This window comes from Salvelinus namaycush, chromosome 20 (genome assembly GCF_016432855.1).
Source record: "Salvelinus namaycush isolate Seneca chromosome 20, SaNama_1.0, whole genome shotgun sequence".
Lineage (NCBI taxonomy): Eukaryota > Metazoa > Chordata > Actinopteri > Salmoniformes > Salmonidae > Salvelinus > Salvelinus namaycush.
In genome coordinates, this window is record NC_052326.1 from 15,177,943 (window position 1) to 15,205,797 (window position 27,855).

At 43.3% G+C, this 27,855-nt stretch overlaps 1 protein-coding gene across 1 annotated transcript; it reads left to right on the forward strand.

Annotated features, from left to right (window-relative positions):
* Nucleotides 1-18,228: 18,228 nt before the first annotated feature.
* On the forward strand, nt 18,229-21,894 carry snai1a (snail family zinc finger 1a). The gene is made up of 3 exons (XM_039016770.1): nt 18,229-18,524; nt 19,115-19,627; nt 20,385-21,894. Exons 1-3 carry the CDS (start codon nt 18,449-18,451, stop codon nt 20,570-20,572), a joined length of 777 nt encoding a protein of 258 aa, XP_038872698.1. The 5' UTR covers nt 18,229-18,448; the 3' UTR covers nt 20,573-21,894.
* Nucleotides 21,895-27,855: the final 5,961 nt, after the last annotated feature.

Sequence of the window (27,855 nt, forward strand, 5' to 3'; positions counted from 1 at the left end):
CCCTCGGCCCACTACCTCTAAGCCCCCCCCCAAGAAATGTTTTGGGCTGACTCACAGGCTTCCTACCGCGTCGTCGTGCTGCCTCCATTCGCCGGTATCCCTCCTCGCACTGCGCCAGAGAATCCCAGGCGGGCTCCGGCACTCGCCCTGGGTCGATCGCCCACCTGTCGATCTCCTCCCAAGTTGTGTAGTCCAGATTACGCTCCCATTGCCATTCCTCCTTGCGCTGCTCCTGTTGCCGCTTATCACGCTGCTTGATCCTGGATTGGTGGGTAATTCTGTCACGATCGTCAAAGGGAGAGAGAGAGGACCAAGGCGCAGCGCGTGAAAAAAACATCTTCTTTTTATTAGAAGAAGGAAAAAACGAAACAAAACAACAAACAGACGACCGTGAAGCTATAAATCTAGATAGTGCTGACACAAACACTACACATAGACACAGACAATTACCCACAAAAACCTAGTGCCTATGGCTGCCTTAAATATGGCTCCCAATCAGAGACAATTAATGACATCTGTCTCTGATTGAGAACCCTTCAGGCAACCATAGACACAGCTAGACTACTATACTAAACATAAACCCAACTACTCTAATAAACCCCCTAACCTTACAACCACCCTAGACACTACAAAAACACATACATTCACCATGTCACACCCTGACCTAACTAAAATAATAAATGAAAACAAAGATAACTAAGGCCAGGGTGTGACACAATGCAGTAATAACCAACAAGTAATCTAACCTAACAATTCCACAACTACTACCTTATACACACAAGTGTAAAGGGATAAAGAATATCTATGAATAAGTGATGGTACAGAACGGCATAGGCAAGATGCAGTAGATTGTATCGAGTACAGTATATACATATGAGATAAGTAATGTAGTGTATGTAAACATAAAAGTGGCATAGTTTAAAGTGGCTAGTGATACATGTATTACATAAAGATGGCAAGATGCAGTAGATGATAAAGTACAGTATATACATATACATTATATTAAGTGGCATTGTTTAAAGTGGCTAGTGATACATTTTTTTATCAATTCCCATCAATTTCCATTATTAAAGTGAGTTGGAGTTGAGTCAGTATGTTGGCAGCAGCCACTCAATGTTAGTGGTGGCTGTTTAACAGTCTGATGGCCTTGAGATAGAAGCTGTTTTTCAGTCTCTCGGTCCCTGCTTTGATGCACCTGTACTGACCTCGCCTTCTGGATGATAGCGGGGTGAACAGGCAGTGGCTCGGGTGGTTGTTGTCTTTAATGATCTTTATGGCCTTCCTGTGACATCGGGTGGTGTAGGTGTCCTGGAGGGCAGGTAGTTTGCCCCCAGTGATGCGTTCTGCAGACCTCACTACCCTCTGGAGAGCCTTCCGGTTGTGGGCGGAGCAGTTGCCGTACCAGGCGGTGATACAGCCCGACAGGATGCTCTCGATTGTGCATCTGTAGAAGTTTGAGAGTGCTTTTGGTGACAAGCCGAATTTCTTCAGCCTCCTGAGGTTCTTCTTCACAACGCTGTCTGTGTGGGTGGACCAATTCAGTTTGTCCGTGATGTGTACGCCGAGGAACTTAAAACTTACTACCCTCTCCACTACTGTCCCATCGATGTGGATAGGGGGGTGCTCCCTCTGCTGTTTCCTGAAGTCCACAATCATCTCCTTTGTTTTGTTGACGTTGAGTGTGAGGTTATTTTCCTGACTAGGTTAGGGCAGTGTAGAGTGGGGTTGTGATTGCGTTGTCTGTGGACCTATTGGGGCGGTAAGCAAATTGGAGTGGGTCTAGGGTGTCAGGTAGGGTGGAGGTGATATGGTCCTTGACTAGTCTCTCAAAGCACTTCATGATGACGGAAGTGAGTGCTACGGGGCGGTAGTCGTTTAGCTCCGTTACCTTCGCTTTCTTGGGAACAGGAACAATGGTGGCCCTCATAAAGCATGTGGGAACAGCAGACTGGGATAAGGATTGATTGAATATGTCCATAAACACACCAGCCAGCTGGTCTGCGCATGCTCTGAGGACACGGCTGGGGATGCCGTCTGGGCCTGCAGCCTTGCGAGGGTTAACACGTTTAAATGTTTTACTCACGTCGGCTGCAGTGAAGGAGAGTCCGCAGGTTTCGGTAGCGGGCCGTGTTCAAAGCGAGCAAAGAAGTTATTTAGTCTGACTGGGAGCAAGACATCCTGGTCCGCGACGGGGCTGGTTTTCTTTTTGTAATCCGTGATTGACTGTAGACCCTGCCACATACCTCTTGTGTCTGAGCCGTTGAATTGCAACTCTACTTTGTCTCTATACTGACGCTTAGCTTGTTTGATTGTCTTGCGGAGGGAATAGCTACACTGTTTGTATTCGGTCATGTTTCCGGTCACCTTGCCCTGGTTAAAAGCAGTGGTTTGTGCTTTCAGTTTCGCACGAATGCTGCCATCAATCCACGGTTTCTGGTTTGGGAATGTTTTTATAGTTGCTGTGGGTACGACATCGCCGATGCACTTTCTAATGAACTCGCTCACCGAATCAGCGTATTCGTCAATGTTGTTGTTGGACGCAATACGGAACATATCCCAATCCATGTGATCGAAGCAGTCTTGAAGCGTGGAATCAGATTGGTCGGACCAGCGTTGAACAGACCTGAGCACGGGAGCTTCTTGTTTTAGTTTCTGTCTGTAGGCTGGAAGCAACAAAATGGAGTCGTAGTCAGCTTTTCCGAAAGGAGGGCGGGGGAGGGCCTTATATGCGTCGCGGAAGTTAGAATAACAATGATCCAGGGTTTTACCAGCGCTGGTTGCGCAATCGATATGCTAATAGAATTTAGGGAGTCTTGTTTTCAGATTAGCCTTGTTAAAATCCCCAGCTACAATGAATGCAGCCTCAGGATATGTGGTTTCCAGTTTACATAGAGAAATAAAGTTCGTTCAGGGCCATCGTTGTGTCTGCTTGGGGGGGAATATATATGGCTGTGATTATAATCGAAGAGAATTCCCTTGGTAGATAATGCGGTCGACATTTGATTGTGAGGAATTCTAAGTCAGGTGTACAGAAGGACTTGAGTTCCTGTATGTTGTTATGATCACACCACGTCTCGTTAATCATAAGGCATACCCCCCTGCCCCTCTTCTTAGCAGAAAGATGCTTGTTTCTGTCGGCGCGATGCGTGAAGAAAACAGCTGGCTGCACCGACTCCGATAGCATCTTTCGAGTGAGCCATGTTTCCGTGAAGCAAAGAACGTTACAGTCTCTGATGTCTCTCTGGAAGGCAACCCTTGCTCGGATTTCATCAACCTTGTTGTCAAGAGACTGGACATTGGCGAGAAGTATGCTAGGGAGTGGTGCGCGATGTGTCCGTCTCCCGAACCTGACCAGAAGACCGCTTCGTTTGCCCCTTTTACGGCGACGTTGTTTAGGTTCGCCGGCTGGGATCAGATCCATTGTCCTGGGTGGTAGGCAAAACACAGGATCCGCTTCGGGAAAGTCATATTCCTGGTCGTAATGATGGTGAGTTGACGTTGCTCTCATATTCAGTAGTTCCTCCCGACTGTATGTAATAAAACCTAAGATTACCTGGGGTACCAATGTAAGAAATAACACGTAAAAAAACGAAATACTGCATAGTTTCCTAGGAACGCGAAGCGAGGCGGCCATCTCTGTCGGCGCCGGAAGTAATTCACAGAGACAAACTAATATCTTTCCGACAGATAAGATCTAAACCAGGCCAGAACTTCAGGAAGGCAGTGAGTTGCTGTGCAACAGCTTTTTCTCAAATTTTTGAGAGGAATGGAAGATTCGATATAGGCCGATAGTTTTTTATATTTTCTGGGTCAAGGTTTGGCTTTTTCAAGAGAGGCTTTATTACTGCCACTTTTAGTGAGTTTGGTACACATCCGGTGGATAGAGAGCCGTTTATTATATTCAACATAGGAGGGCCAAGCACAGGAAGCAGCTCTTTCAGTAGTTTAGTTGGAATAGGGTCCAGTATGCAGCTTGAAGGTTTAGAGGCCATAATTATTTTCATCATTGTGTCAAGAGATATAGTACTAAAACACTTGAGTGTCTCTCTTGATCCTAGGTCCTGGCAGAGTTGTGCAGACTCAGGACAACTGAGCTTTGGAGGAATACGCAGATTTAAAGAGGAGTCCGTAATTTGCTTTCTAATGATCATGATCGTTTCCTCAAAGAAGTTCATGAATTTATTACTGCTGAAGTGAAAGCCATCCTCTCTTTTGGAATGCTGCTTTTTAGTTAGCTTTGCGACAGTATCAAAAATACATTTTGGATTGTTCTTATTTTCCTCAATTAAGTTGGAAAAATAGGATGATCAGGCAGCAGTGAGGGCTCTTCGATACTGCACGGTATTGTCTTTCTAAGCTAGTCGGAAGACTTCCAGTTTGGTGTGGCGCCATTTCCGTTCCAATTTTCTGGAAGCTTGCTTCAGAGCTTGGGTATTTTCTGTATACCAGGGAGCTAAATTCTTATGACAAATGTTTTTAGTTTTTAGGGGTGCAACTGCATCTAGGGTATTGCGCAAGGTTAAATTGAGTTCCTCAGTTAGGTGGTTAACTGATTTTTGTCCTCTGACGTCCTTGGGTAGGCAGAGGGAGTCTGGAAAGGCATTAAGGAATCTTTGGGTTGTCTGAGAATTTATAGCACGACTTTTGATGCTCCTTGGTTGGGGTCTGAGCAAATTATTTGTTGCGATTGCAAACGTAATAAAATGGTGGTCCGATAGTCCAGGATTATGAGGAAAAACATTTAGATCCACAACATTTATTCCATGGGACAAAACTAGGTCCAGAGTATGACTGTGACAGTGAGTAGGTCCAGAGACATGTTGGACAAAACCCACTGAGTCGATGATGGCTCCGAAAGCCTTTTGGAGTGGGTCTGTGGACTTTTCCATGTGATTATTAAAATCACCAAAAATGTGAATATTATCTGCTATGACTACAAGGTCCGATAGGAATTCAGGGAACTCAGTGAGGAACGCTGTATATGGCCCAGGAGGCCTGTAAACAGTAGCTGTAAAAAGTGATTGAGTAGGCTGCATAGATTTCATGACTAGAAGCTCAAAAGACGAAAATGTCATTTTTTTTTTGTAAATTGAAATTTGCTATCGTAAATGTTAGCAACACCTCCGCCTTTGCGGGATGCACGGGGGATATGGTCACTAGTGTAACCAGAAGGTGAGGCCTCATTTAACACAGTAAATTCATCAGGCTTAAGCCATGTTTCAGTCAGGCCAATCACATCAAGATTATGATCAGTGATAAGTTCATTGACTATAACTTCCTTTGAAGTGAGGGATCTAACATTAAGTAGCCCTATTTTGAGATGTGAGGTATCACAATCTCTTTCAATAATGGCAGGAATGGAGGAGGTCTTTATTCTAGTGAGATTGCTAAGGCGAACACCGCCATGTTTAGTTTTGCCCAACCTAGGTTGAGGCACAGACACGGTCTCAATGGGGATAGCTGAGCTGACTACACTGACTGTGCTAGTGGCAGACTCCACTAAGCTGGCAGGCTGGCTAACAGCCTGCTGCCTGGCCTGCACCCTATTTCATTGTGGAGCTATACGTTGTGCTATTCCCAACGAGTTGGAAGTCATCCAAAATGTCGAGGGCTGAGATCAGAGCAGCACCAATAGATAATAGTGTGTGATTGTGGCCAGCAAATCGGGGCATTTCTGCATGTGGGCATTCCTACATCTGCAGGAATGCTCCCACCCCTCTTTTTACCAAAGCTGTGAGAAAGTGATGTAATAAATAAACAGACTCCCTCGCCGTAACGTTAACAGAACTGCGGGAAAGCAGCGTTTGGCAGGCGGGGGCAAAGGACACTGTCTACTGTTGTCCTAGGTAGCTAGCTACCGGTGTCGCTCCTGCCTCCCGCCTGTGTACCGGAGTCCTAGCAAGTACACAGTGTCCTTGGGCCCCGCCTGCCGAGCACCTGCCCTCGCCTTTAATGTTAACAGAACTGCAGGATAGCAGTGCTCGGTAGGCATGAGTGAAGGACACTTCTACTGATGTTCTAGCTAGCTAGCGGTGTCGCCCATGCCTCCCTCCTGTGTAACGTTACCGGCGTACTAGCTAGCTAGTACACAGTATCCTTCACCCTCGCCTGCCAAACACCTGCCCTCGCCGTAACGTTAACAGAACCGCTGGAAAGCAGTGCTCGGCAGGCAGGGTCAAAGGACACTGTCTACCGGTGTCCTAGCTTGCTAGCTGCCGGTGTCGCCCATGCCTCCCGCCTGTGTAACCTTACCGGAGTGCTAGTTAGCTAGCTGGATTCCAGAGGGTGCTGTTTCCTGTAAATTAATCACCTTCCTCATATTCTTCAGGATGTCATGCACCAGCGTCACCCTTCCACTACAGACAGAGACATGAATGAAGTCAGCTGGACCATGATGTCCTGTCCATCCACTTGATCACCTCTGGATAATCTTCAGCGAAAATCATTATGCCACATAGATAGTTCACCTTCTATTGTTGTCATTGTTAAATCATCTCTCAAATGCCATGGAGACCTGGAAGGGGGGTATGACCCTGGCCTTATTGTGAAGGTGACCTTAGAGTGAAGGTGGGATAAAAAGCAACTGTACGTGTGGCAATTTGTGGTTGACACAAGCAAGATTTTATTCACATCAGGTAAGTGGCATTGAGTTGCTGCCAAACCAACTACCTGTGTTTTTGTTAAGCTCTTTCGGAAAGTTTCCATTTTAGCCTTTGGTCAATGTGTCATCCATGGTCAACTGAGGTAAGCCCTCAAAGCTCTTGTAACCAACTTGTGATTGACCACTGCTAAATTTAAGGCTCAGGACTCACATCAGATTCTGGTGGGAGGAGTGATAGGAGGACGAGCTCATTGTAATGGCTGGAATGGAATTAATGGAACGGAGTCAAACATATGGTTTCCATGTGTTTGTGTGTGATATTGTTCAATTTATTCCATTACAACGAGCCCATCCTCCTATAGCTCCTCCCACCAGCCTCCTCTGACTCAGATACATCTTGTCTATATTCAGACAGGGATAATTTAGATGCACAAAAACAGTTCCACTATGTTACTAATCTAGTGGAACAGAAAGTATAACCGTTTAATGAGCTCTCCATTGCTAGCTTCCCTCTTACCTGCACTTCTAAACGGCGTTCCATACACTTCCCCTTGAATTTACAACACCTCAATAATGTCAAACGGGGTAAGAATTACTCAGCCAATCAGATTGGCCATTCATTATCCAAATGATCAGCTTTTTTTTTAACCTATACCCAGCTGTTTTTATAACCTTCTTTCACACTGTTTCACATAACATTTAATAATTGGATAACATTACTATTTGGTCACCAAATAGCCCTGATCATGCATTTCTGACTCGCTTTGGCATTATAATCGAATAAAGGAACAATGGTGCAATCATGTTTTTATTGTTTTTCATTGTTTTTATTTCTATATGAAATGTTTTTAACCCCCACACGACAATCTGACAAAATACATCCTGTACATGTAATGATACAACACCTTTTCATTTCCCTCAACATATGTTCGATTTTTTTTTTTTGCACAGAAATGTGCATGTCACTAACCAGGTTTGCATCCAACCTTTTTATGCGAGTAAAATGTTTGTCGGTTAAAAAATGGCATGACAGGCCCGATGGAAACATAACATTTTTCGGTAAACTTTCCAAATGTTGACTAAACAAAATACGCCAGACAGGATAGTATCTTTTTGTGTCGGTAAAATTAAGTATGCAAGAAATGTCAGTGGAAACGCTTTTATGCTTAAATACTGATATAAAAGCCTAACCGTCATATCACGCGATGGCATGTAGTGTGGTCCTCCCACTACGACAGTTTATTAGGCTACAGATAAATTATGATGAACTTCACAGGGTGGTGAAAGTGCAAGGTGATGAGCTTGATGCTCCTTTCCAATAAATATCGAGAATCTTATTCTGGTGACATGATGATCGATGCTTGTCTACCGTTTTAAAAATAAAAAGAATCTCGATCTGTTGTCCTCAATAGTCTCATCATGTAAATTATACATGCGCTCTAGCCAAAAACCCGCAATCTGAGTTCTGCGGATATATCGTAGTATCTTTTGTGAAAAAAACATCAGTAGAGTTAAATGCGATGGAAACCCATTTAACTTGTATTTTTTTATTTGGTACATGGAAATTGAACCGCAAAAGGTATCTTTATGTGCACTATGTCATCACGCACAGACGTATCTGCAACAAGTCAATTTGATGGAAACATCTCTGGTGGGAAAATGTGCATATTGTTTTTATACGGATTTTAGAATATTCGCATTTACATTTGTTGCCATTTGGATGGAAACCTAGCTACTGACAGTGGTTTTCTCTGGCCACACACTATCAAGCCTACAAACGTATCTCATTTGATATGGGGTTTACCATCTCTTGTCATATATAGTGCAGGTTCAAAAGTAATTTTAGCTGCCAGTGAACAGGTTACAATTCTGACTAACAAGCTTAGTGTTTTGTATCAAATGGGGTAGATTAGGATTCATTTGGGGGAATAGCTTAATCTACACTAGGTATGACTGTATTTCGCTGTGCTGAAGCATGCTGTCAATCAATTTATGTTGCATTTGTGAGTGTGTCTAAGCATATATGTGTGTGTGTGTGTGTGTGTGTGGTGCGAGCAGATTGAAGGTTCCTGTTGTTCTTGTGTTAAAACTGCTGTTGGGTTTTCAGTGGCTGAAGTTGCGGTGTCCTGGCTGTTGGAGGTAGGTTGTGTGGGAAGAGTGGCGCTGAGTTCTCAGGCAGACACTGTTCTGCCGCTGGATGCAGCTCCGTGTGAGGTGGTGGCGGTCCCCCCGGGTCTGAGCCCTCTGGACACGGGCCACCTGCGTGACCTTAGCCAGCTGTCCAGCCATGGACACTGATTCACAAATGATTCGGCTGGGGCTGGAGGTGCTTCTTTGGACTGGGAGCTCCGGTTCTGACATCCTGCAGAGAAACACACAATTGTAAGCCTACAAATGCACACCCACAATTGTTCACAAAAGGGCGGACAATCAAAATGTGGAATCAGTGGTAGAACATTGATATTGTAAAATGCTTTTGACAACTTCCTGTGTCAAACACACAACAGTCTGTTTCTCTCACCTGACGTCAGTTTCTGAGATGGGTTCACTCTCCTCAGTGACAGTTAGGTTGGAGGGACATCTGTAGATAGACGTATTGGCACACTCCACCACTGGCTCCTCCACTAAGCTCACTTCATTGACAGCTTCTGTAAAGGAACAAGAGAGCTAGGGTTACCCATATTATGTCCAGCAGAGCAAACCCGATCCCTACTATGTACAGTCCAATCACTACTTCTTGTGAGAAACAGACCTTGATTGTTTACCAGAAACCACCCTTCCTCAAGCATTTCCGCAGGCTTGGATGTCCTCTGGTCTGTAGGGATGTCCTCATCTCATCCAAAAAACAGACTGGTGAGCCTTCGGAACATGACTGGGTTCTGTTCAAAGTTTTAACTTAGATTCTGGGTCTCAGAATTGGTTGTGATTTGGTGTTGTGAGGTCGTTTGCTGTGTTCTCTCTCTTGTCCTTTCCGGTATTTGGCAGGAGGCTCAGACGTAGCAGCAGAGGCTTTGGTTGTGGAAATACTTCTCACAAAGACCTGGTTGATCAAGAGATTAGAAAAAAATCAAGTCTGGTTCCTTTAACTCAAACCTGCTGTAACAACATTGTCTTCTTAATAATTTTGCATCCTCTTTTGAAAACAACCCGCCCAGTGATGAATTAGGAGTGATGTCTAGACCCCACACATCCATACTGGCCCATGGTAATTAATGCAACCTCAGGTCAACTGACCATGGTGGTCATTGATTGGCCAATGAGCCCTTTATGAATATACAGGGCCTAAATAATCAGCACCCCCTGCAGAGCTCCATTGTCAGAGTCCATCTGCTATTAAACTTATTGGGGAGGGGCCAGTCTATACTCTGCAACAGTATAGTAGCATCCCCATAGAATCCTCTAAATATAGTGGAGATTCTTTCAGCTTTAATAAAATGATAGTACACATTTTTCAGATGTTCTTTTTCTGATATTGCTGTTTATTGGCAAACGGCTATAATTGTCGGTCTCCGAATTGAACACTTGTGCCATTTTTTCATGCACACAGGGAATCTCCCCACCCCAAGCAGAGAAAGCATGGTTTCTTATGGTAAGCCTTGATCAATGTGACTGGGGCTTATCATGCACAAGGTCCCACATTCAGCTTATGAGAACAGTTTTGGGATAGATAATAAGCGAGCAGATCTAGTGACACGAGGCCCATGGCTGCAGAGTCCACTGTGGTATTAGGCTCGAGGTTAGAGCGCTGGGCCAGTAACTGAAAGGTCGTTGGTTCTAATTCCAGGGCCAACAGGGTGAAAACTCTGTCAATGTTCCCTTGAGCAAGGCATTCCACTGCAAAAAGCACAAGAAAGAAGATTGACACCCACCATCTGAGATTAGTCTGAAATTGTTTCTGTAGTTAGAAACAGATAAGCATTCCTGCAACCTTTTGCTGAATGATAATTTGAACTCTGAGAGATTAAGATAATTGATTGCACTCAAATTATCCATTTACATTTTTGGGATTTGTATAATATTCAATAAATATAGTACCCAACATCCGATTTGGACCAAACCTCTTCTTAACAATGTTGCAAATGTGAGGATTCAAATTAAATTGTCATAAACCACTTGCCCCCCCCCCCCCCCCCCAAAATAAACTCACACCGAGCCCTCTGCCAGTATACAGTATCAGTTCACTGTTTGACAAGTAGTATGAATCTGCGGCTCGGAGTACTTTTTTTGTGATGTCCCCCCCTGTTCAGAGAAACTAGTCATTTAAGTCACTTGCATTTTCCCCCATAAATTCATGTGAAAGTATCTGGTTTTGCACACTAAATGCCACTGCTCATGCTATTGCCACACCCTTTAATCCATTTTTCTGTGTTTATTAAATGGATCACAACATTTTCTTAGCAACTTTGGGTAGAAAACCAATAGCTTTTGCTCATATGAAACTAAATTGTCCTCATAATTCAAGCCGGTCCTCCATGAAAGCAATTAGGTTTTTCCTTCTTTTAGGCTTAATCTGTGTCCAAGAAACAGCCTGTGTGTGTGTGTGTGGTTTATTCCCTTTCAAATAGGTCTAGATTAGTTAGACCAGGGCTCTCCAACCCTGTTCCTGGAGAGCTACCCTCCTGTAGGTTCACACTCCAACCTCAGATGTAACTAACCTGATTTTGTTTATCAACCAGCTAATTATTAGAACCAGGTGTGCTAGATAACCTACAGGACAGTAGCTCTCCAGGAACAGGGTTGGAGAGCCCTGAGTTAGACAATTAGGCTACAGCAGGTCTAATGGTTTCAATGTTTACAGTACGTAATCCAGATACACAGAGATTTTTTTCTAATAATTTTATTGAAAATCATAAGAATGCCATGCAATGGTTTATAATTGTATTATTTTAGTAGGGTTGTCATATTTTAGTCATCTAATTTCTCCATCTCAGAGAGCTGCCACTTGTTGGACTATTCAATGAGAGCTGGGTTGAAGCATTAGGTTGTTAAGAGAAAGAAGAATGTCATTTATTTCATGGAGGACATGCTATAAAAATAAAGAGTCGCAGACTCCATATATAAACTCCCAGTAATTTGTTGGGTAAATCACCAATGTTTCGGCATCACTGTGCCTTCTTCAGAGTAATGTCATGAATACTTGAACCAAGTTATGTAGACAAACAGTCCAATTAATGCAACCAATGACAATAGTGTGGGATGTGTCATAATGAAGTTTATTAGAATGAATTAAGTGACACTTTAAAAAAAATAGTTTATGGCATATTAAATATTGTACATAATATTAGCATCAACATACATTATTGTTTAATTGAATTTCACATTTAATTGTTTCCCATTTCATACTTGTTACATGTAATCTTTTAGTTCAACCTTAATGCATAATAAGCATCATCAACAGGTGGAACATTAGGTGTATGCTAATAAGCTGTAGAAATAATATCAATTTATAAGACTTGTTCATACGGGCCTGAGATCAACGTCAATATTCAGACTACTAGACTAAGAACACAATTGATTTTCATCATGAGCAAAGGCTATTGGCTTTCTACCCAAAGTTGCAAAGTAAATATTGTGATCCATTTGATAAACACGAGACCAGCAGAATTGATAAAGGTATGTGACAGAAACAGGAACAGCGGCATCTATTGGCCAAAACCTGGTACTTTCACACTCATTTATGGGGAGAATGCAAGTGGCTTTTGACCATTTCTTTGGATTCCTCACTTCTTAATCATTTAAGAAGATATTTGGTACAAATCAGATGTTAAGTACTATATTTATTGAATATTATATGAATTCTATACATTGAAATTGCCAATTTGTGTTTAATCAATTAGCTTAATTTCTTATAGTTCAAATTGTCTTTCAACAAAATAATGTGGCTTGAATGCTTATCTTATGTTTCTAACTACACAAACTATTTCAGAACAATCTGAGATGGTGGGTGTCATGGCTTGCTGAAATGAAATGGAACGATCCATGTGATGTTCAGGCATTCTACCTATGAACTTGATGATGGCAGCTACTCAGCTGAGCAAAGATGTGGTCTATGGGAATGGTTTCCAAAAACAAAACAACATCCCCGAAAGCGTCGCATGTGTTAGCAACTGGCGTCACTATTCAAAACCTAAACAGCTTGAGCAGAGAACAAGGTTGGGGTACCACTGCAAGACTAAACGAGACAATTTCACGATGACTACAAAATAAAACTTGAACGTTAGCCTTATATCAACAGAGAAATAACTTTGAAATGAATAACTGGATATGAAAGCGTACTGGTGTGGTGAAGGTGACAAACTCAGTCTGATATGAAATGGAGGCGTCTGTAATGACAGCCAGCAGTAGGTCAGCTATAGAAAATACGGGATAAAAAAAAAAGATGCCTCTTGTGAATGAATGTTAGGGCTGAGCTCCATAAGCTATTTATAAGGACTATACAAAACAAACCGTTTGCAGCAGACCTGTGAACAACTTACGCAAGCTGTATTGATAAGGGACCGATTTGGATACATGCCGAATCAAATACGACAGGTTAAAGCTAAATAGAAATAGACTAGAGGCAAATAAAACGTAGTTTACCTTTATTCGGAGAATATTTGTGTTTGGGTAGGACATTCATTTTATGTTAACACCAAAATGTCGTTTGAATGAGGTTTTATAACCGATTCCTTGATCAATGCATTTTCCTTTGACGAGGCATCGGTTTAGAACTGAAACCCTGCACAATTTTTTTTCTCCAAAAGATCTGCATCGGTTCTTGATTCCCTGGCTGGTCTTTGCAACTGTTTCTTTCGAAATGTAACAAAAACAGCTGATCGTGATATCGCAGTAACCGTAGCACCACCGCTTCCCCCGCCCATCTTAATTATTCGATGAAGTTTAACGGCAGTTGGCATCCAATAAATGTTGCATTACCGCCATCTACTAGACTGGAGTATAACTCCCTTATACTTTGCTTGAAAAAAATCATAAATAAACAAATACCCTACCATTTAACACTACAAGTTACACCCCACCACTCCACTATTTAGTCCTACCTCAGGCCAACAATCTGCAAGGATGGGACACCACCACTTAACACACCCTGCAACTCTTCTGACGTCAAGTCTCGCACACCCAAATACCTCTCTGCAGCTGCCACCACACAATAGTGAAGACATCAAAACTATGAAATAACACACATGGAATCATGTAGTAACCAAAAAAGTGTTAAACAAATATATTTTATATCTGAGAATATTCAAAGTAGCCACTGTTTTCCTTGATGACAGCTTTGCACACTCTCGGCATTCTATCAAACAGCTTCACCTGGAATGAGGTCGGTGATTGTGGAGGTCAGGTCATCTGATGCAGCAGATGCTGGGGGGGGGGGGGGGGGGGGGGGGGTACATTTGCCTCTATACTCCACACACACACACACACACACACACACACACACACACACACACACACACACACTGGCAGCAGAAGAGGCAATTGCCTCGGGTCTTACATCATCACATCATCAAGGGGCCTCGTGAGTTGGTCATAATAATAATAAAAAATATCCACTTGAGGCCCCCCCCCCCCCCAAGGTCCTCGGCATAATAAATAAATAATAATAATAAAATCCACATCAAAATCATTCTGTTAGGGATATTGTATCTTTTGAAATCGGCATTCCGCATCTGCGGTGGAAGGGGTTGACACTACTTAAAAAGTACCCAATTGTCAAACTTGAGTAAAAGTAAAGATACCTTAATAGAAAATGACTCAAGTAAAAGTGAGTCACCCAGTAAAATACTACTTGAGTAAATGTCTGAAAGTATTTGGTTTTAAATATACTTAAGTATCAAAAGTTAAAAGTAAAAGTACAAATAATTTCAAAGACAGCACCATTTTCTTGTATGTTTTATTTACTTACGGAAAGCCAGGAGCACATTCCAACACTCAGACATAATTTACAAACGAAGCATGTGTGTTTAGTGAGTCCATTGGACCCTTTTCCTGTCTTGCTAAGCATTCAAAATGTAACTTTTTGGTGTCAGGGAAAATGTATGGAGTAAAAAGTAAATACTTTTCTTTAGGAATGTAGTGAAGTAAAAAAAAAAGTTGTCCTAAAAAAGTGTAAAGTACAGAACCCCAAAAACTACTTAAGTAGTACTTTAAAGTATTTTTACTTAAGTATTTTAAACCACAGCCACAAAGTCATAATTATCGCAAAACCCTGCATATTTCTACAATTTCAATTCTTAAAATCTGATTTTAAACCTAACCCTAACCTTTACCTCACTGCTAACCTTAAGCCTAACCCTAACCTCAAACTAAGAGCATCTGTACACAACACAACATTTTGTCCCTGATCTGAGCCACAAGAAATGGCCATATGGGTTCTGGCTTTGTTTCATTTAACCCCCCCCCCCCCCCCCCCCCCAATCCATTACTTTGTCCTGGTTTATTTAACATGTATGTAATAAAACACATAGCATAGGTCTACTACAGGCCTATGAGTCATTCTCCCTCTCTCATCCATTGGTTCCATACAGAATAGGCTACGTCAAAAGCAAATAACCAGTGGAGATTATAGCATGTAAATCTTGGTGGGGCAAAACGACAAACACATTTTTTGATGCATGCCAGCAAAGCCACAACACGACACTAAACATCATGTTAATTGCATTATAGCGGTCACAAACTGTTAGGGCCTACATAAAGGTGTCCCAATAGCAGAGCTTTCTTTTCAACACCATGGAGTGAATCCTTACCACCGCTACACCTGGCTGTCAGTGGAGCCTTCTCTGGCAGCAAAACAGTTCATTCAGCCTCAAATATGGTTTCTACTGACAATTGAGATGTACAAACTACAGCATAAGGGGATGACAAGCAGATAAGAGGCAATCCATAATTTCGATTAAGACATTCATGAGCGAGCTAGGACAGTCAATATAACTATTTGTTCAGCACTTTTGAAATGTACAGCGACAGAATTCAGAACATGGGTCGTTCTTACAGTATTCTCCCTGTACACCAAGTCAGAACATTAGGATAAATAAAAGGGGCATATAAGCAGACAATGAAAGCTCTTCTAATATTTGACAATTACATTTCTCTAAAACAGGCTATAGGCTACATGTGCACCACCAAGTCAGAACAGTAGGCTAAGTTATGAGATGGAAAGGCACCAAATTGTTATGGACACATTTTGTCATTAAACTTTGTCATCGAAGTCTGGCATTCTCTGGATTTATGGTGCTTTCAAGACAACTGGGATCTCTGAAAAAAACAAGGTTGAAACATGACGTCAGGGATCTTCAGGTCGGAGCTCTAGAAAGAGGCCCGAGTCCCCGACTTGGAATTTTGAGTTGGATGGCCGTTCAAAACTTATTTTCCCAGTCTGAGTTTTTTTCTTTTCTTCCAGAGTTCCCAGTTGTCTTGAACTCACTGAAGTCTGAGATTTCCCAGTTCTGAATTTCCAGTTGTTTTGAACGTGGCAGAATTGACAGCATGGTCAATGTATTGAACCTTTTCTGGCCCATGGTGTGTTGCGAGTTATTATTAATCCTTTTAAGCTTGGAAAAGAGAACCTTAAACCCTGTCTTGGACCACACCCCCTCTCCACTGAATTGCGGGCTAGTGATTTCTTTACAAAGCTTGCAGTTTGCCACTAATTCAAATCAAATGTATTTATATAGCCCTTTGTACATCAGCTGATATCTCAAAGTGCTGTACAGAAACCCAGCCTAAAACCCCAAACAGCAAGCAATGCAGGTGTAGAAGCACCTAATTCCCTCCAAACCACTCATTGTTAAATTTGCGATTTCCAACTTGTTGTGTAATGTTTATGTTCAATTGCCGATGAGCACTGATACGTTTTATCTATAATTTATTTTCATGTTTAGTTATTTTTATGTATTTTATTTAACCTTTATTTAACTAGGCATATGACAAGGATTGAAAAGGATTTGCCAGTAGATTGTCGACTTGATTCATGATGATGACTGCATACTAGCTTGCTAGCTAAGATTTTGAAAGTATGATGTTGTCATGATCAGTCCAATCAAAGTTACGTTAGATAACGTGATTTGACATCCTTTTATCTGTGGCCAATGACCTTGAGCCTTCTTGGATGGGCACTTCTAATGTAAGTCTATGGCAGCACCCAAGGGGCTTACATTTTCGAGCTCTCCCTGTAGATTTTGTGCTTACGTAGTGTCCCCATGAGTGACAGAGCACTGAGCCAATCATGGTGCAACTAGAGAACATTACCAACCCTTAGGCTCTGTAATTTACACTGGCTGCCCCACCACAACAGAAAGCACGTGTTTTTTGAAACACCTGCAAGCTCAATGCAGATGTGGGACATCAAATCTAATGTATTTATAAAGCCCTTCTTACATCAGCTGATATCTCAAAGTGCTGTACAGAAACCCAGCCTAAAACCCCAAACAGCAAGCAATGCAGGTGTAGAAGCATGGTGGCTAGGAAAAACTCCCTAGAAAGGCCAGAAACTAGGAAGAAACCTAGAGAGTAACCAGGCTATGAGGTGTGGCCAGTTCTCTTCTGGCTGTGCCGGGTGGAGATTATAACAGAACATGGCCAAGATGTTCAAATGTTCATAGATGACCAGCAGGGTCAAATAATAATAATCACGGTGGTTGTCGAGGGTGCAACATGTCAGCACCTCAGGAGTAAATGTCAGTTAGCTTTTCATAGCCGATCATTCCGAGTATCTCTCCCGCTCCTGCAGTCTCTAGAGAGTTGAAAACAGCAGGTCTGGGACAGGTAGGACATCTTCTGTGAACTTGTCGAACTGAAACCTGCTGATATTGAACTTGATTCAGATACCAATTCCACCCAAAAGGTGGCGTCATGAAACTACCAGCAGCAAATGAGGCACTGGTACCGGTAACTCAGGTGTATTTACAAGACATAATGCGTGCTTGCCAAGTGTTAGTATTCACACAATAGTTAGTATTCACACAAAACTAAAACAATTTTCGTATCTGAATAAGGGATCTGTTATCAAAATGTTGCATGTTGAACATGCTGAACAAAACCATTAGAAAGGCCAGTCGCACCCCGTGTGACCTGGCCTATAGCGCCTATGTAGGCTAGCATTGATGGAATCGGCACACACCAAACCATCATTCTTTTGTTTTAGACATACTGACGTCTTAAAGAACACGCATTATTGTCTTGAAGTCGAATAAGAGACAATAATGCTTGTCTGTATAGTGATCTGACAAGGTTGCGCAAGTCTCCATACAAGGTCTAATTAAAAAATATATATATATATTTATTTAACTTTTATTTAACCTGGCAAGTCAGAACGATCACGGCCGGGTGTGATACAGCACGGGATCGAACCAGGGTCTGTAATGACGCCTCTAGCACTGAGAGCAGTGCTTTACACCACTGCGCCATTCGGGAGCAAATAGGGCAACGTGTTAATGCACGAGTGTTTAATTTGCATAATTGGAATAGCCAATACTATTGCGTGATGTGTGTTATCTGCAGGTCAATGCGATCAAGGCCGGGTGAACGCTTTGGGGGACATGTTTTTGTTTAGGAATGGGTAAGCGAGTGGTATCATCCTGCGCTCATGCGGAGGTGGGGTGTGCCCTCAGGGCGTCAGAGTATTTCAGCAGAGGAGAGAGCAGCATTTTGGAGACAGTCCGTTATTTAGACAGTCACACAGTGGTCCACAGTTGAGCAGGTTGAGACAAACGGGTAGACTATAAGTTTCAGGGATATATTATTATTTTTATACCGCTATTCTCATGTGGGAATAGTCATATCTAAATCATATTTCCAAAGTTTGAACCCGTGACTGGTGGATATTTTACGAACATATTTCGCAGTGGAAAAATGCCTCGGTCTTTCTTGGTCAAAAAGTATTTCGCCAATAAAAAACCCAACTATAGTGAACTGGAGTGTCAAAATGGTGAGTAGCTTTACGTTATTTATTAATTGTATAACGTAGAATGCATTACATAAATACATAAAACATTACAGAATAGGTAGCCACCTGTTTTCTCTATTATTCTTCCTTACAATAAACCTCTGGGGATATGTTTTACTTGATCCACTTTTACTTGTGTTGCCCTAAACATAAACTGTCTCCACGTTGGCAACCTTTACAAATCATATTCGATTTTTTCAAGTAGGCTAAGGCTCGTTATAAAAAAAAGGTAGTTCCCCCTAAACTGCACAGAGCTACAATTAAAAAAAATTCTACCCCATGTGAATACGTGGGAGGAAATGGCCCATGAAATCTCTGCTTGGTTGAATCTCTAATGTTTCTGGTGTAAAATGCTCTGGAATTTTATAAAGATATCACAGAGAAACCTGACAGGCAGTTGTTGCTTTACAAGTTGAAAATATATGGCCTATCCAAACTTCATGTTATCTATTCATTATGTTGTGTTCCAGTTACATTAATTACTGTATATGTCCATGATGAAAACGTCTCAGTATCTGTCAGCTGTGCTGTAAATGTATCTCTATAACCTAACCCTCTTCCTCATCCCTCAGCCACCTCGCTGGAGAGGTACCCACTAGCTGAGCTTCCAGCAGGGGACAATAACTCAGCTGCCACCTGTTACACAACAGGACTGGTATGGGACGTGAGCTTCCTTCCAGCCCTCTACGTCCCCACATCCCCCACTGATGCCTCTCCCACCCCTGGTCCCCTGGACCTCAGCTCCCCATCTAGCCTCAGCAGCAGTGCCAGTAGCAGTGGAGAGGAGGATGAGGGGCGCACCTCTGACCCACCCAGCCCTGAGCCCACAGACACCTACCACCCCCCCCAGCGCCCCAAACGCACAGGCATCAAGAGCCATGGGGCCCTGACCGAGGACGAGAGAGTGGCCCCAGTCACTGCAGCAAGGCCAGCCTTCTTCTGCAAGCACTGCCCTAAAGAGTACACCAGCCTGGGGGCTCTGAAGATGCATATCCGCTCGCACACACTACCCTGTGTCTGCCCCACCTGCGGAAAGGCCTTCTCCAGGCCCTGGCTGCTGCGCGGCCACATTCGCACACACACAGGTAAGAACTCCTACACTTTCCATTGGGTATTACTTTGGTAGAAGGCAGGGGCAATTATTCAGTTAATTAGATCAACACTTGCAGTTTGACCAACAAGCCAAAAGGGCTTTGTATTGATCACTCATTGTTTTCTACCACACTGTAACAATGACTCCCTGAGAATTATCTTATCATTGGCTACTCTGCGAGACAACAGAATGTGTGATAACATTGTGATGAAGGGGACAAAGAACATAAGGAATCTTTCAGCTTTCAAACTGCCCACTTACTACCAGCAGCAACTTGAAAGTAGTAATCTAATTTGGCACTGATTTAATCATGTTAATTCAAGTGTGGTCCTGATCCTGACACCAGATTCATATTACCCTTTAAATGAGCTGTATTCAAAGAGGTGTTAATTAACCCCTCTGGTGAGCTCAGAGACAGCCAAATTGATGTAGTTGTGTGTATTGCTAATCAAAGCAAAGGTTCACAGAACCCGTCTCACAATTTTTTAATTTGTTCCTTTATTTAACTAGGCAAGTCAGTTAAGAACAAATTCTTGATTTACAATGACGGCCTACCGGGGAGCAGTGTGTTAACTGTCTTGTTAACACTGTCATGACAGATTTTTACCTTGTCAGCTCGGGGATTTGATCCAGCAACCTTTCGGTTACTGGCCCAACACTCTAACCACTAGGCTACCTGCCACCCTGCAACATCAGTTAGTGTCATGCATCTCTATCCAATGCTCCTCCAACCATCTCCTCCTTCTCAGGTGAGCGGCCATTCTCCTGCCAACACTGTAACCGTGCCTTCGCCGACCGCTCCAACCTGCGGGCGCACCTGCAGACCCACGCTGAGGTGAAGAAGTACCAGTGTGGCGTGTGTTCTCGTACCTTCAGCCGCATGTCCCTCCTCCAGAAACACAGCGCAGTCAGCTGCTCCACCTCCTCCACAGCATGAGCAGGAAGGGGCCATGGAGTTATCCCCACAGAGACCTCAGGGCGGTAGGGGAGTCTACAGACTCATATCACCAGCAAGACCAGAGGAGCCTGACCAATCTGCCAACAGAGACCATGAACTCACCGTTAACTAGTAGGAGAGGAAGTTGACCCTGACTCGTATCTCTTTGGATGGAACTTCCACAGCCATCTCAGTTTCAATCTCATTTAAAGAAGAAGAAGAACATTTTTCAAACTCCTCCCATTTCAAGTCTGGTAGATGCTTTTGCACTGTAAGTAACTCTGTACTCCTGCCATTCTCCCAGTCCCAACTTAGTTTTTTCCTCATATACAGTAGTGGATTCATGAGGGTTAGTGGTGCCATTGTTTTTGTCTATCCCGGCCTTTGTCCTGGCCAGACAAGCTCAGGATCATCGTGCCCTAGACACAGCTGCTGAGAGGTAGGGGTGCGTGTGCGTGTGCGAGATACATCTCTCAGCATGACACACACACACACACACACACACACACACACACACACACACACACACACACACACACACACACACACACACACACACACACACACACACACACACACACACACAGCTGTCCCTGGTAGAGTGGTGTAGATAGACAAGGTGCTAACAGGTGCTCTGGCCCTGACCTTCACTGGGCTGATAACAGGTGACTTCCACCTCCCCCAGAAAGAGGAAGTATGTCATCATCACAAAGAGGATGGGGTTCGTTGGTCCCTTTGTATGCATGTCTCCAGTGGGTCCGTCTTAAGCTTTTACTTTGACTACATCAAGCTCAGATGTAATCTGATGTGTTTCAATGACAGGATAAAGCCATTTGTTTCTGTTGTTATTCCTTATGGAAGCTCTCAGCTTTCAATGTCGTTTTAATTCCCGAATGATAATCTAAGCCATGCACTCCAGGTTACCACAGTGTTAATTATTGCCATTGTTCTCTACAATGACAGAGAGAACAGTCTTTCCCATGCCATTTTTGTAAGATATAAACTTGTTTTATGAAATGTATTATTTCTTAACCAAAGATGTGCCTTGTCTCAGCTGGTAGTATTACTATTATGCATCAAACAGTCAGAACTGTGGGGAAGGAGGGGACCAAATTACATGTCTGAAATGTTTACATCATAGAAGCATGGTTTCACAGCCCTGGCTGTACAGAGGTCAATTTTACATTTCCTAAACCTTTTATGGTTTACAGTGCGGTGTCCAGATTGTATGTAGTCTTTATTTTTACTGTTTGTGTTTTTCACTTCTATTTCAATTATTTCATAGCGGATGGATTTGCATTCAATAAAATAATTTATGTTTATAAAAAGTATTGTTTTACCTTTTTTTGAACGAGTGTCTAGCACTACTTATACAACAACCATATATGCATGTTTGGTTAGAGACTGTTAATTGGAATAGGGCTCTCTTTCAACAACTGGAAATGTAGTCTGTTGGGAGTGAATGAGCAGTTTGAATTGCCCATTGTGACGTTTAGTGGGAGGCAGGTGTGCAGGTGAACACACTGAGTGATGGACAAGGACTACTGCGTACACCGGCTCAATGTCTCCATCTCTCCACCTGCCACCGCCTCCTGCAGCCACTGTGCAAACAGTGTGTGTGCGTGTGCAAGTGTGAAAGAGAGAATAGATTTGTTGGCCAACATTCATCTTATTTAAACTTGTTCCAGGTCTGTATTTCCTTAGTTGAGGGAGTTGAAGCTCCTACTATGTAGCCCAGACAGTGAGTCAGAGTCTGTTTAGCCAGGAGAGTCTAAGTTCCCATGGTTCTCTGAGTGATCAGGGTTGGGTTTCCCAAAAGCATCGTAGCACAAAGATCATCTTTCGTCGATTTAGTTTAAATTGAATTAAGATCTTAGTGCTATGATGCTTTTGGGAAACCTAGCCCAGGTCTGGTCACAGAGCAGCGAGGGTGCGTGGGCTGTTCCACTCAGCCTCTCTGTCTGCTGGAGCTTCTAGCCACATGGTTCTTAAACTACACGTTTTCTTCTCAGTCAGGGAAATAGTCATTGAGCAGGAGATAAGACTTCTGTGGCGAGCTCTAGACATTTGGTCATACTGCTGTGAGCTAACAAAGAGTCCGATATGGACCGATATGTGGTGAGAGGTCTGGGAGATGGATTAATAGTTCAGTCATTTGGTTGTTACCATTGCACCTTTGACCTGGATGTTCTTATACAGCAGGCATATTAAGTTCCAGCTGCTTGGAATTAATTCAGAGTGGTTTTATGATGTAAATTGTTAGCGTGTCCTCAGGCGAGGGTGTCGGCTCGGCTAATAAAATCACATAGCATTGCAAGTTGAAGTGAGTAACGGTTTGAGTCAGATTATGCTCTCTAGTTAACTTATTAATACTACATTGGAATCACTCATTCTGCTGTATGAATAATGTCTCTGTAGTTGAACTTCTTTCTTGCCACAAAGCTTATATAGTAGGCCTACCCTTTTGAAATCCAGCCACCAGTTGAACCCCCAACATATCATAACCCTCACCACACTCCAAGTTAGTGTATATATGAATCTTTTTTGGGGAAATTAAAACAGTACTTGCTCCCCCACTCACTCCTTTGGGAGATTAGAATGCCTGGTTCTGAAATGTGAGAACCTTTTCCTGCTGCACGCTTCCCAGTGCCAGAACACTCATTGTAATTTACCAAAGGGGCTGCTATTTATGCCATTAAGTGTTTAACATTCCAGAGCCCCACTGGGTTTGTGTATTCTTCTCTCTCTCTCCCTGCCTCTGGCTGTATATCTATTTATGTACATATATGTGTTGAGCGTGAAGTGTCCCTGCAGAGCAGCAGCTCTCTCTCTCTCTTCACAGGAGGCTCAGCTCTCCTCCTCAGAGACAGGCCGGCAGGAAATGGGAGTTTACATTGGCCTACTTCACCCAAAAAAGACAGGCTAGGAGCCGAGGAGCTCAAGTGCTAACCCTCACTGCTTACTGCCACTACACCATATCCCATCCCCCCACTGTTCTCCACTGCCCCACCCACGCCCGCTCCCAGGCCCAGTCCCAGTCCCAGTCAGGGGGAGAGAGACAGCGGCCTTCAGTGCAGCAGCAGCCAGGGCTCACAGTGGGCTCAGGGCCTGGGATACAGGAAGGAGCTGTCAGCCTCCCATAAACACGACTCATCCTGCGCAGATGACACAGAGGGCTTGGGGGTAGCGCTCCCCGGCCACCCCGCTGCCAACCCGCAGTTTTACACTGTGTGCTGCTAAGTTCCAGACTTGTGGATTCCTACGGGGCTTTCCTTCAGGCGCCGGTCCCCGTCTGTGGTTATCTTCTCTGCATGTTTTCCTACACAGCAGTGAAGTACGCTGATTTCAGGGAGCCGTTACGCTGTTTTTTCAATGTGGTGCCGTGCTGAGAAATATAAACTCAACAGCAGAGGGAACAGACTAAAAGTAGTAGTTCTCAGGAGAAATGTAAAGTATCATTGAAATATTTTCTGTTGATTGTCTTTTTAAAATTAACTAGGGTGTGTTTTACTTGCAATAAAGTTATAATCTCCTCCTGAGTAGCTCTCTAAGCACCTCTCGTCCCCCACCCTCGTATCCTATATAAAGTCTTCATAATAGTCTCCTCTCTGCCTGTTGCCTGTGGAGAGGAAGCTCAGACCAACGAACTCACCCAGATGTGAAAATCTAGCCTGTTAAGTCTCCTCTGTCTGCAAATAGGCCAAGGACAACCACTGCATCTGGTAAATAAAGAACCCAACAACAGTAACACCACAAGTATGCCTAATGATGGATTTCATCAGGGTTTGGAGTCTGCCTGAGGCCAGGATTGGAGAGGTGGTTGAGTGGTTGGGGGGGAGGGGGGTGCATATTAAAGAGTAATGAATCACACACTCAGTCACAGGGTCGCCGTGGATGAATGTGCTCTCTGTTTTCCTGGAGTCTGGAGTTTACTAACTGATGACGCAGGCTGCACTTGATCAGAGACATGTGTTGCTGTGGACTCTGTGCCAGTGAGAAGCAAGGAGAGGGGGAGAGGTGGAAGGACGGATGGCGCCTAAGCCCTCTCTCTTTCTCTCCCTCCTGGGCATTGCCTCACACTGATGCTTGTGAGATTGGGGAGGAGGGTTGTCCCGTCCCACTCTGGGAAAAATAAACCCAGCCTTTTAGGCCAGGACAGGAAACAAGGGATCTTCAGTGAGCATCTTGACCTAACTCCATCAATTCCTTTACCATCCTCTTCTCCAAACACACTCAGGGAGAGGGAGAAGGGAGAAAGATTGAGGGTGAGAGAGTTTGTGTACATAACTAATATTGCCGAACAATTATTGAATTATATCCAAAAGGGAAGTTTTCATTGCCTGTTCAGCCTCACTTGAACCAGTAATTTTTTTTTTGAATTTCCCCCCTTTTCCATGTCCAAAGACTTAAACCTTAACTTTTGCAATAAATGGACCCATTATCCCTTATCAATAGTCACTTTATTCAGTTCCTAAAATGATACGTTTTTCCAGAATTTCAGTGGAAGGCAACCAAAGAAACATGTGATCCACGGGCGAGAGAGAAAGTGATTTTGGCAATTGAAAGGAGAAAGGATGTCGAGAAAAGTGGACAAAAAATAACTACTGTAGAAAAAAGGTAACGTCCGCTGACTGTCTGCTTCTCCCCCATGTGAGCTTTAAATTAAGATTTTAGTTACAGGAAAAATGCTTGGTTTGACCGGGGAAATTGACAACCTATCTCATGTCAGATTTCACTAAGGGGTCAGGATACTCTGACTGTACTCTCTATGAAGAATCAAGAATGATGAAATCCTGACTGCATAGTCATAGAAAGGGCTAAATGCTCTGAACAGTGCAGATGTAACAGAGTGCATTTGGTTCTGCCCCGAACAGGGATCGAACTAGTAACATTCTATATAGCAACACTTGTAACTCAAAGCCAACTGCCTTAGGTAACAGAGCAAGATTTGATTTGATTTTTGATTTTAAGAGATGATTCGGTCCTTGATCAACTCCTTGATCAACGGTTGGCATTAGATCTCAAGGTGATGCCACTGATGTACTCCAGCCAACATGCTACTAGGGAGTTTCACATCTACTACACAGACAGTATGAAATCAAATGTTATTTGTCACATGCTTCGTAAACAGGTGTGGACTAACAGTGAAATGCTTACTCAAACCAAGCACTTCCCAAAAATGCAGATAGAAAGAAAATACAGAAATAATAGAAAAGGAAAACACATAATAATAGAAGTAATAATATATACACAATGATTAATGATAACTTGGCTATATACAAGGGGTGCCAGTACCGAGTCGATGTGCAGGGGTACAATGTAATTGAGGTATACTGTATATGTACACTGAACAAAAATATAAACGCAACATGCAACAATTTCAAAGATTTGACTAAGTTACAGTTCATTTTTGTTCAGTGTACGTATACTGTAACTAGGAATAAAGTGACAGGTAGTAAACAGTATCAGCAGCATATGTGATGAGTGAAAAAAGTTTGTGAATAAAGGGTCAATACACAAAACAAAAATATAAACATGTAGTGTTGGTCCCATGTTTCATGAGCTGAAAAAAAATACCTGAAATGTTCCATATGCACATAAAGTATGTTTTTCCTAAATTTTGTGTAAAAATATGTTTACCTCCCTGTTAGTGAGCATTTCTTCTTTGCCAAGCAGCTGATTAAATAGCATGACCATTGCACAGGTGCACCTTGTACTGGGAACAATAAAAGGCCACCTGTGCAGTTTTGTCACACAACACAATGCCACAGATGTCTCAAGTTTTGAGGGAGTGTGCAATTGGCATGCTGACTGCAGGAATGTCCACCAGAGCTGTTGCCAGAGAATTCAATGTTAATTTCTCTACCATAAGCTACCTCCAACGTTGTTTTAGAGAATTTGTCAGTACATCCAACCGGCCTCACAACCGCAGACCACGCCAGTCCAGGACTTCCTCATCCGGCTTCTACACCTGTGGGATCGTCTGAGGGGGGGGGGGGGGGGGGGGGGGGGGGGGGGGGTGCTGAGGAGTATTCCTGTCTGTAATTAAGCCCTTTTGTGGGGAAAAACTCCTTCTGATTGACTGGGCCTGGCTCCCCAGTGGTTGGGCCTGGCTGCCACGTGTGTGGGCCTATGACCTCCAAGGCCCACCTATGGCTGCACCTCTGCCCATTAATGTGAAATCCAAAGATTAGGGCCTAATTTATTTATTTCAATTGACTGATTTCCTCATGTGAACTGTAACTCAGTAAAATATTTGAAATTGTTGCATGTTACTATTTTTGTTCAGGATAGTAGCCACCTGAACCATTATAGTTACCTGGACTAACTATTTAGTAGTCTTATGACTTGGGGGTAGAAGCTGTTCAGGGTCCTGTTGGTTTCAGACTTGGTGCATCGGTACCACTTGCCGTGCAGTAGCAGAGAGAACAGTCTATGACTTGGGTGGCTAGAGTCTGACAATTTTTAGGTTCTTCCTCTGACACTGTCTGGTATAGAGGTCCTGGATGGCAGGGAGCTCGGCCCCAGTGATGTACTGTGACGTACACCTTACCCTCTGTAGCGCCTTGCGGACGAATGCCAAGCCTTTGCTATACAACGCCGTGATGCAGCCAGTCAAGTTGCTCTCAATGGTGCAGCTGTAGTAGAACTTTTTGAGGATCTGAGGGCACATGCCAAATCTCCTGACTACAGCTTAGCGTTCCATAACATAGTGTCCTCTGAGCCGAGCTCATAACTAAGCTAAGGACTCTGGGATTGAACACCTACCTCTGCAACTGCATCCTGAACTTTCTGACGGGACACCCGAGGTGGTGAGGGCTGACAACACATCTGCCATGCTGACCCTCTACACGGGCCGCTCAGGGGTGTGTGTTTAGTCCCCTCCTGTACTCCCTGTTCACCCACGACTGGGTGGCTGCACACGTCTCAAACACCATCATTAAGTTTGCAGAAGACGTGATGGTGTTAGGCCTGATCACGACAAAGATTAGACAGCCTATAGGGAGGAGGTCAGAGACCTGGCAGTGTGGTGCCAGGACAACAACCTCTCCCTCAATACAAAGGAATACAAAGGACATTTCTAAGTGACCCCAAATTTTTGAACATTGGTGTATATCCATTGATTCTTGAAGAATATAACTTATAAATGCCTCATGAACTCAGTTCAACTGTCACACTCCAATGTTTGTAAACATTGTAAATGTAAACAAACACTGTTTAGCCTCATAACATGGTTAAAATAATAATGTTGATATCATGGTTGCTCAGTCCTTCCATCCATA

Coding starts and splice junctions, on each gene's coding strand:
- snai1a (XM_039016770.1), top strand. CDS start 18,449: ATGCCTCGGTCTTTCTTGGTCAAAAAGTATTTCGCCAATAAAAAACCC. Junction 18,525..19,114: donor TGAACTGGAGTGTCAAAATG/GTGAGTAGCTTT, acceptor CTCATCCCTCAG/CCACCTCGCTGGAGAGGTAC. Junction 19,628..20,384: donor CCACATTCGCACACACACAG/GTAAGAACTCCT, acceptor CCTCCTTCTCAG/GTGAGCGGCCATTCTCCTGC.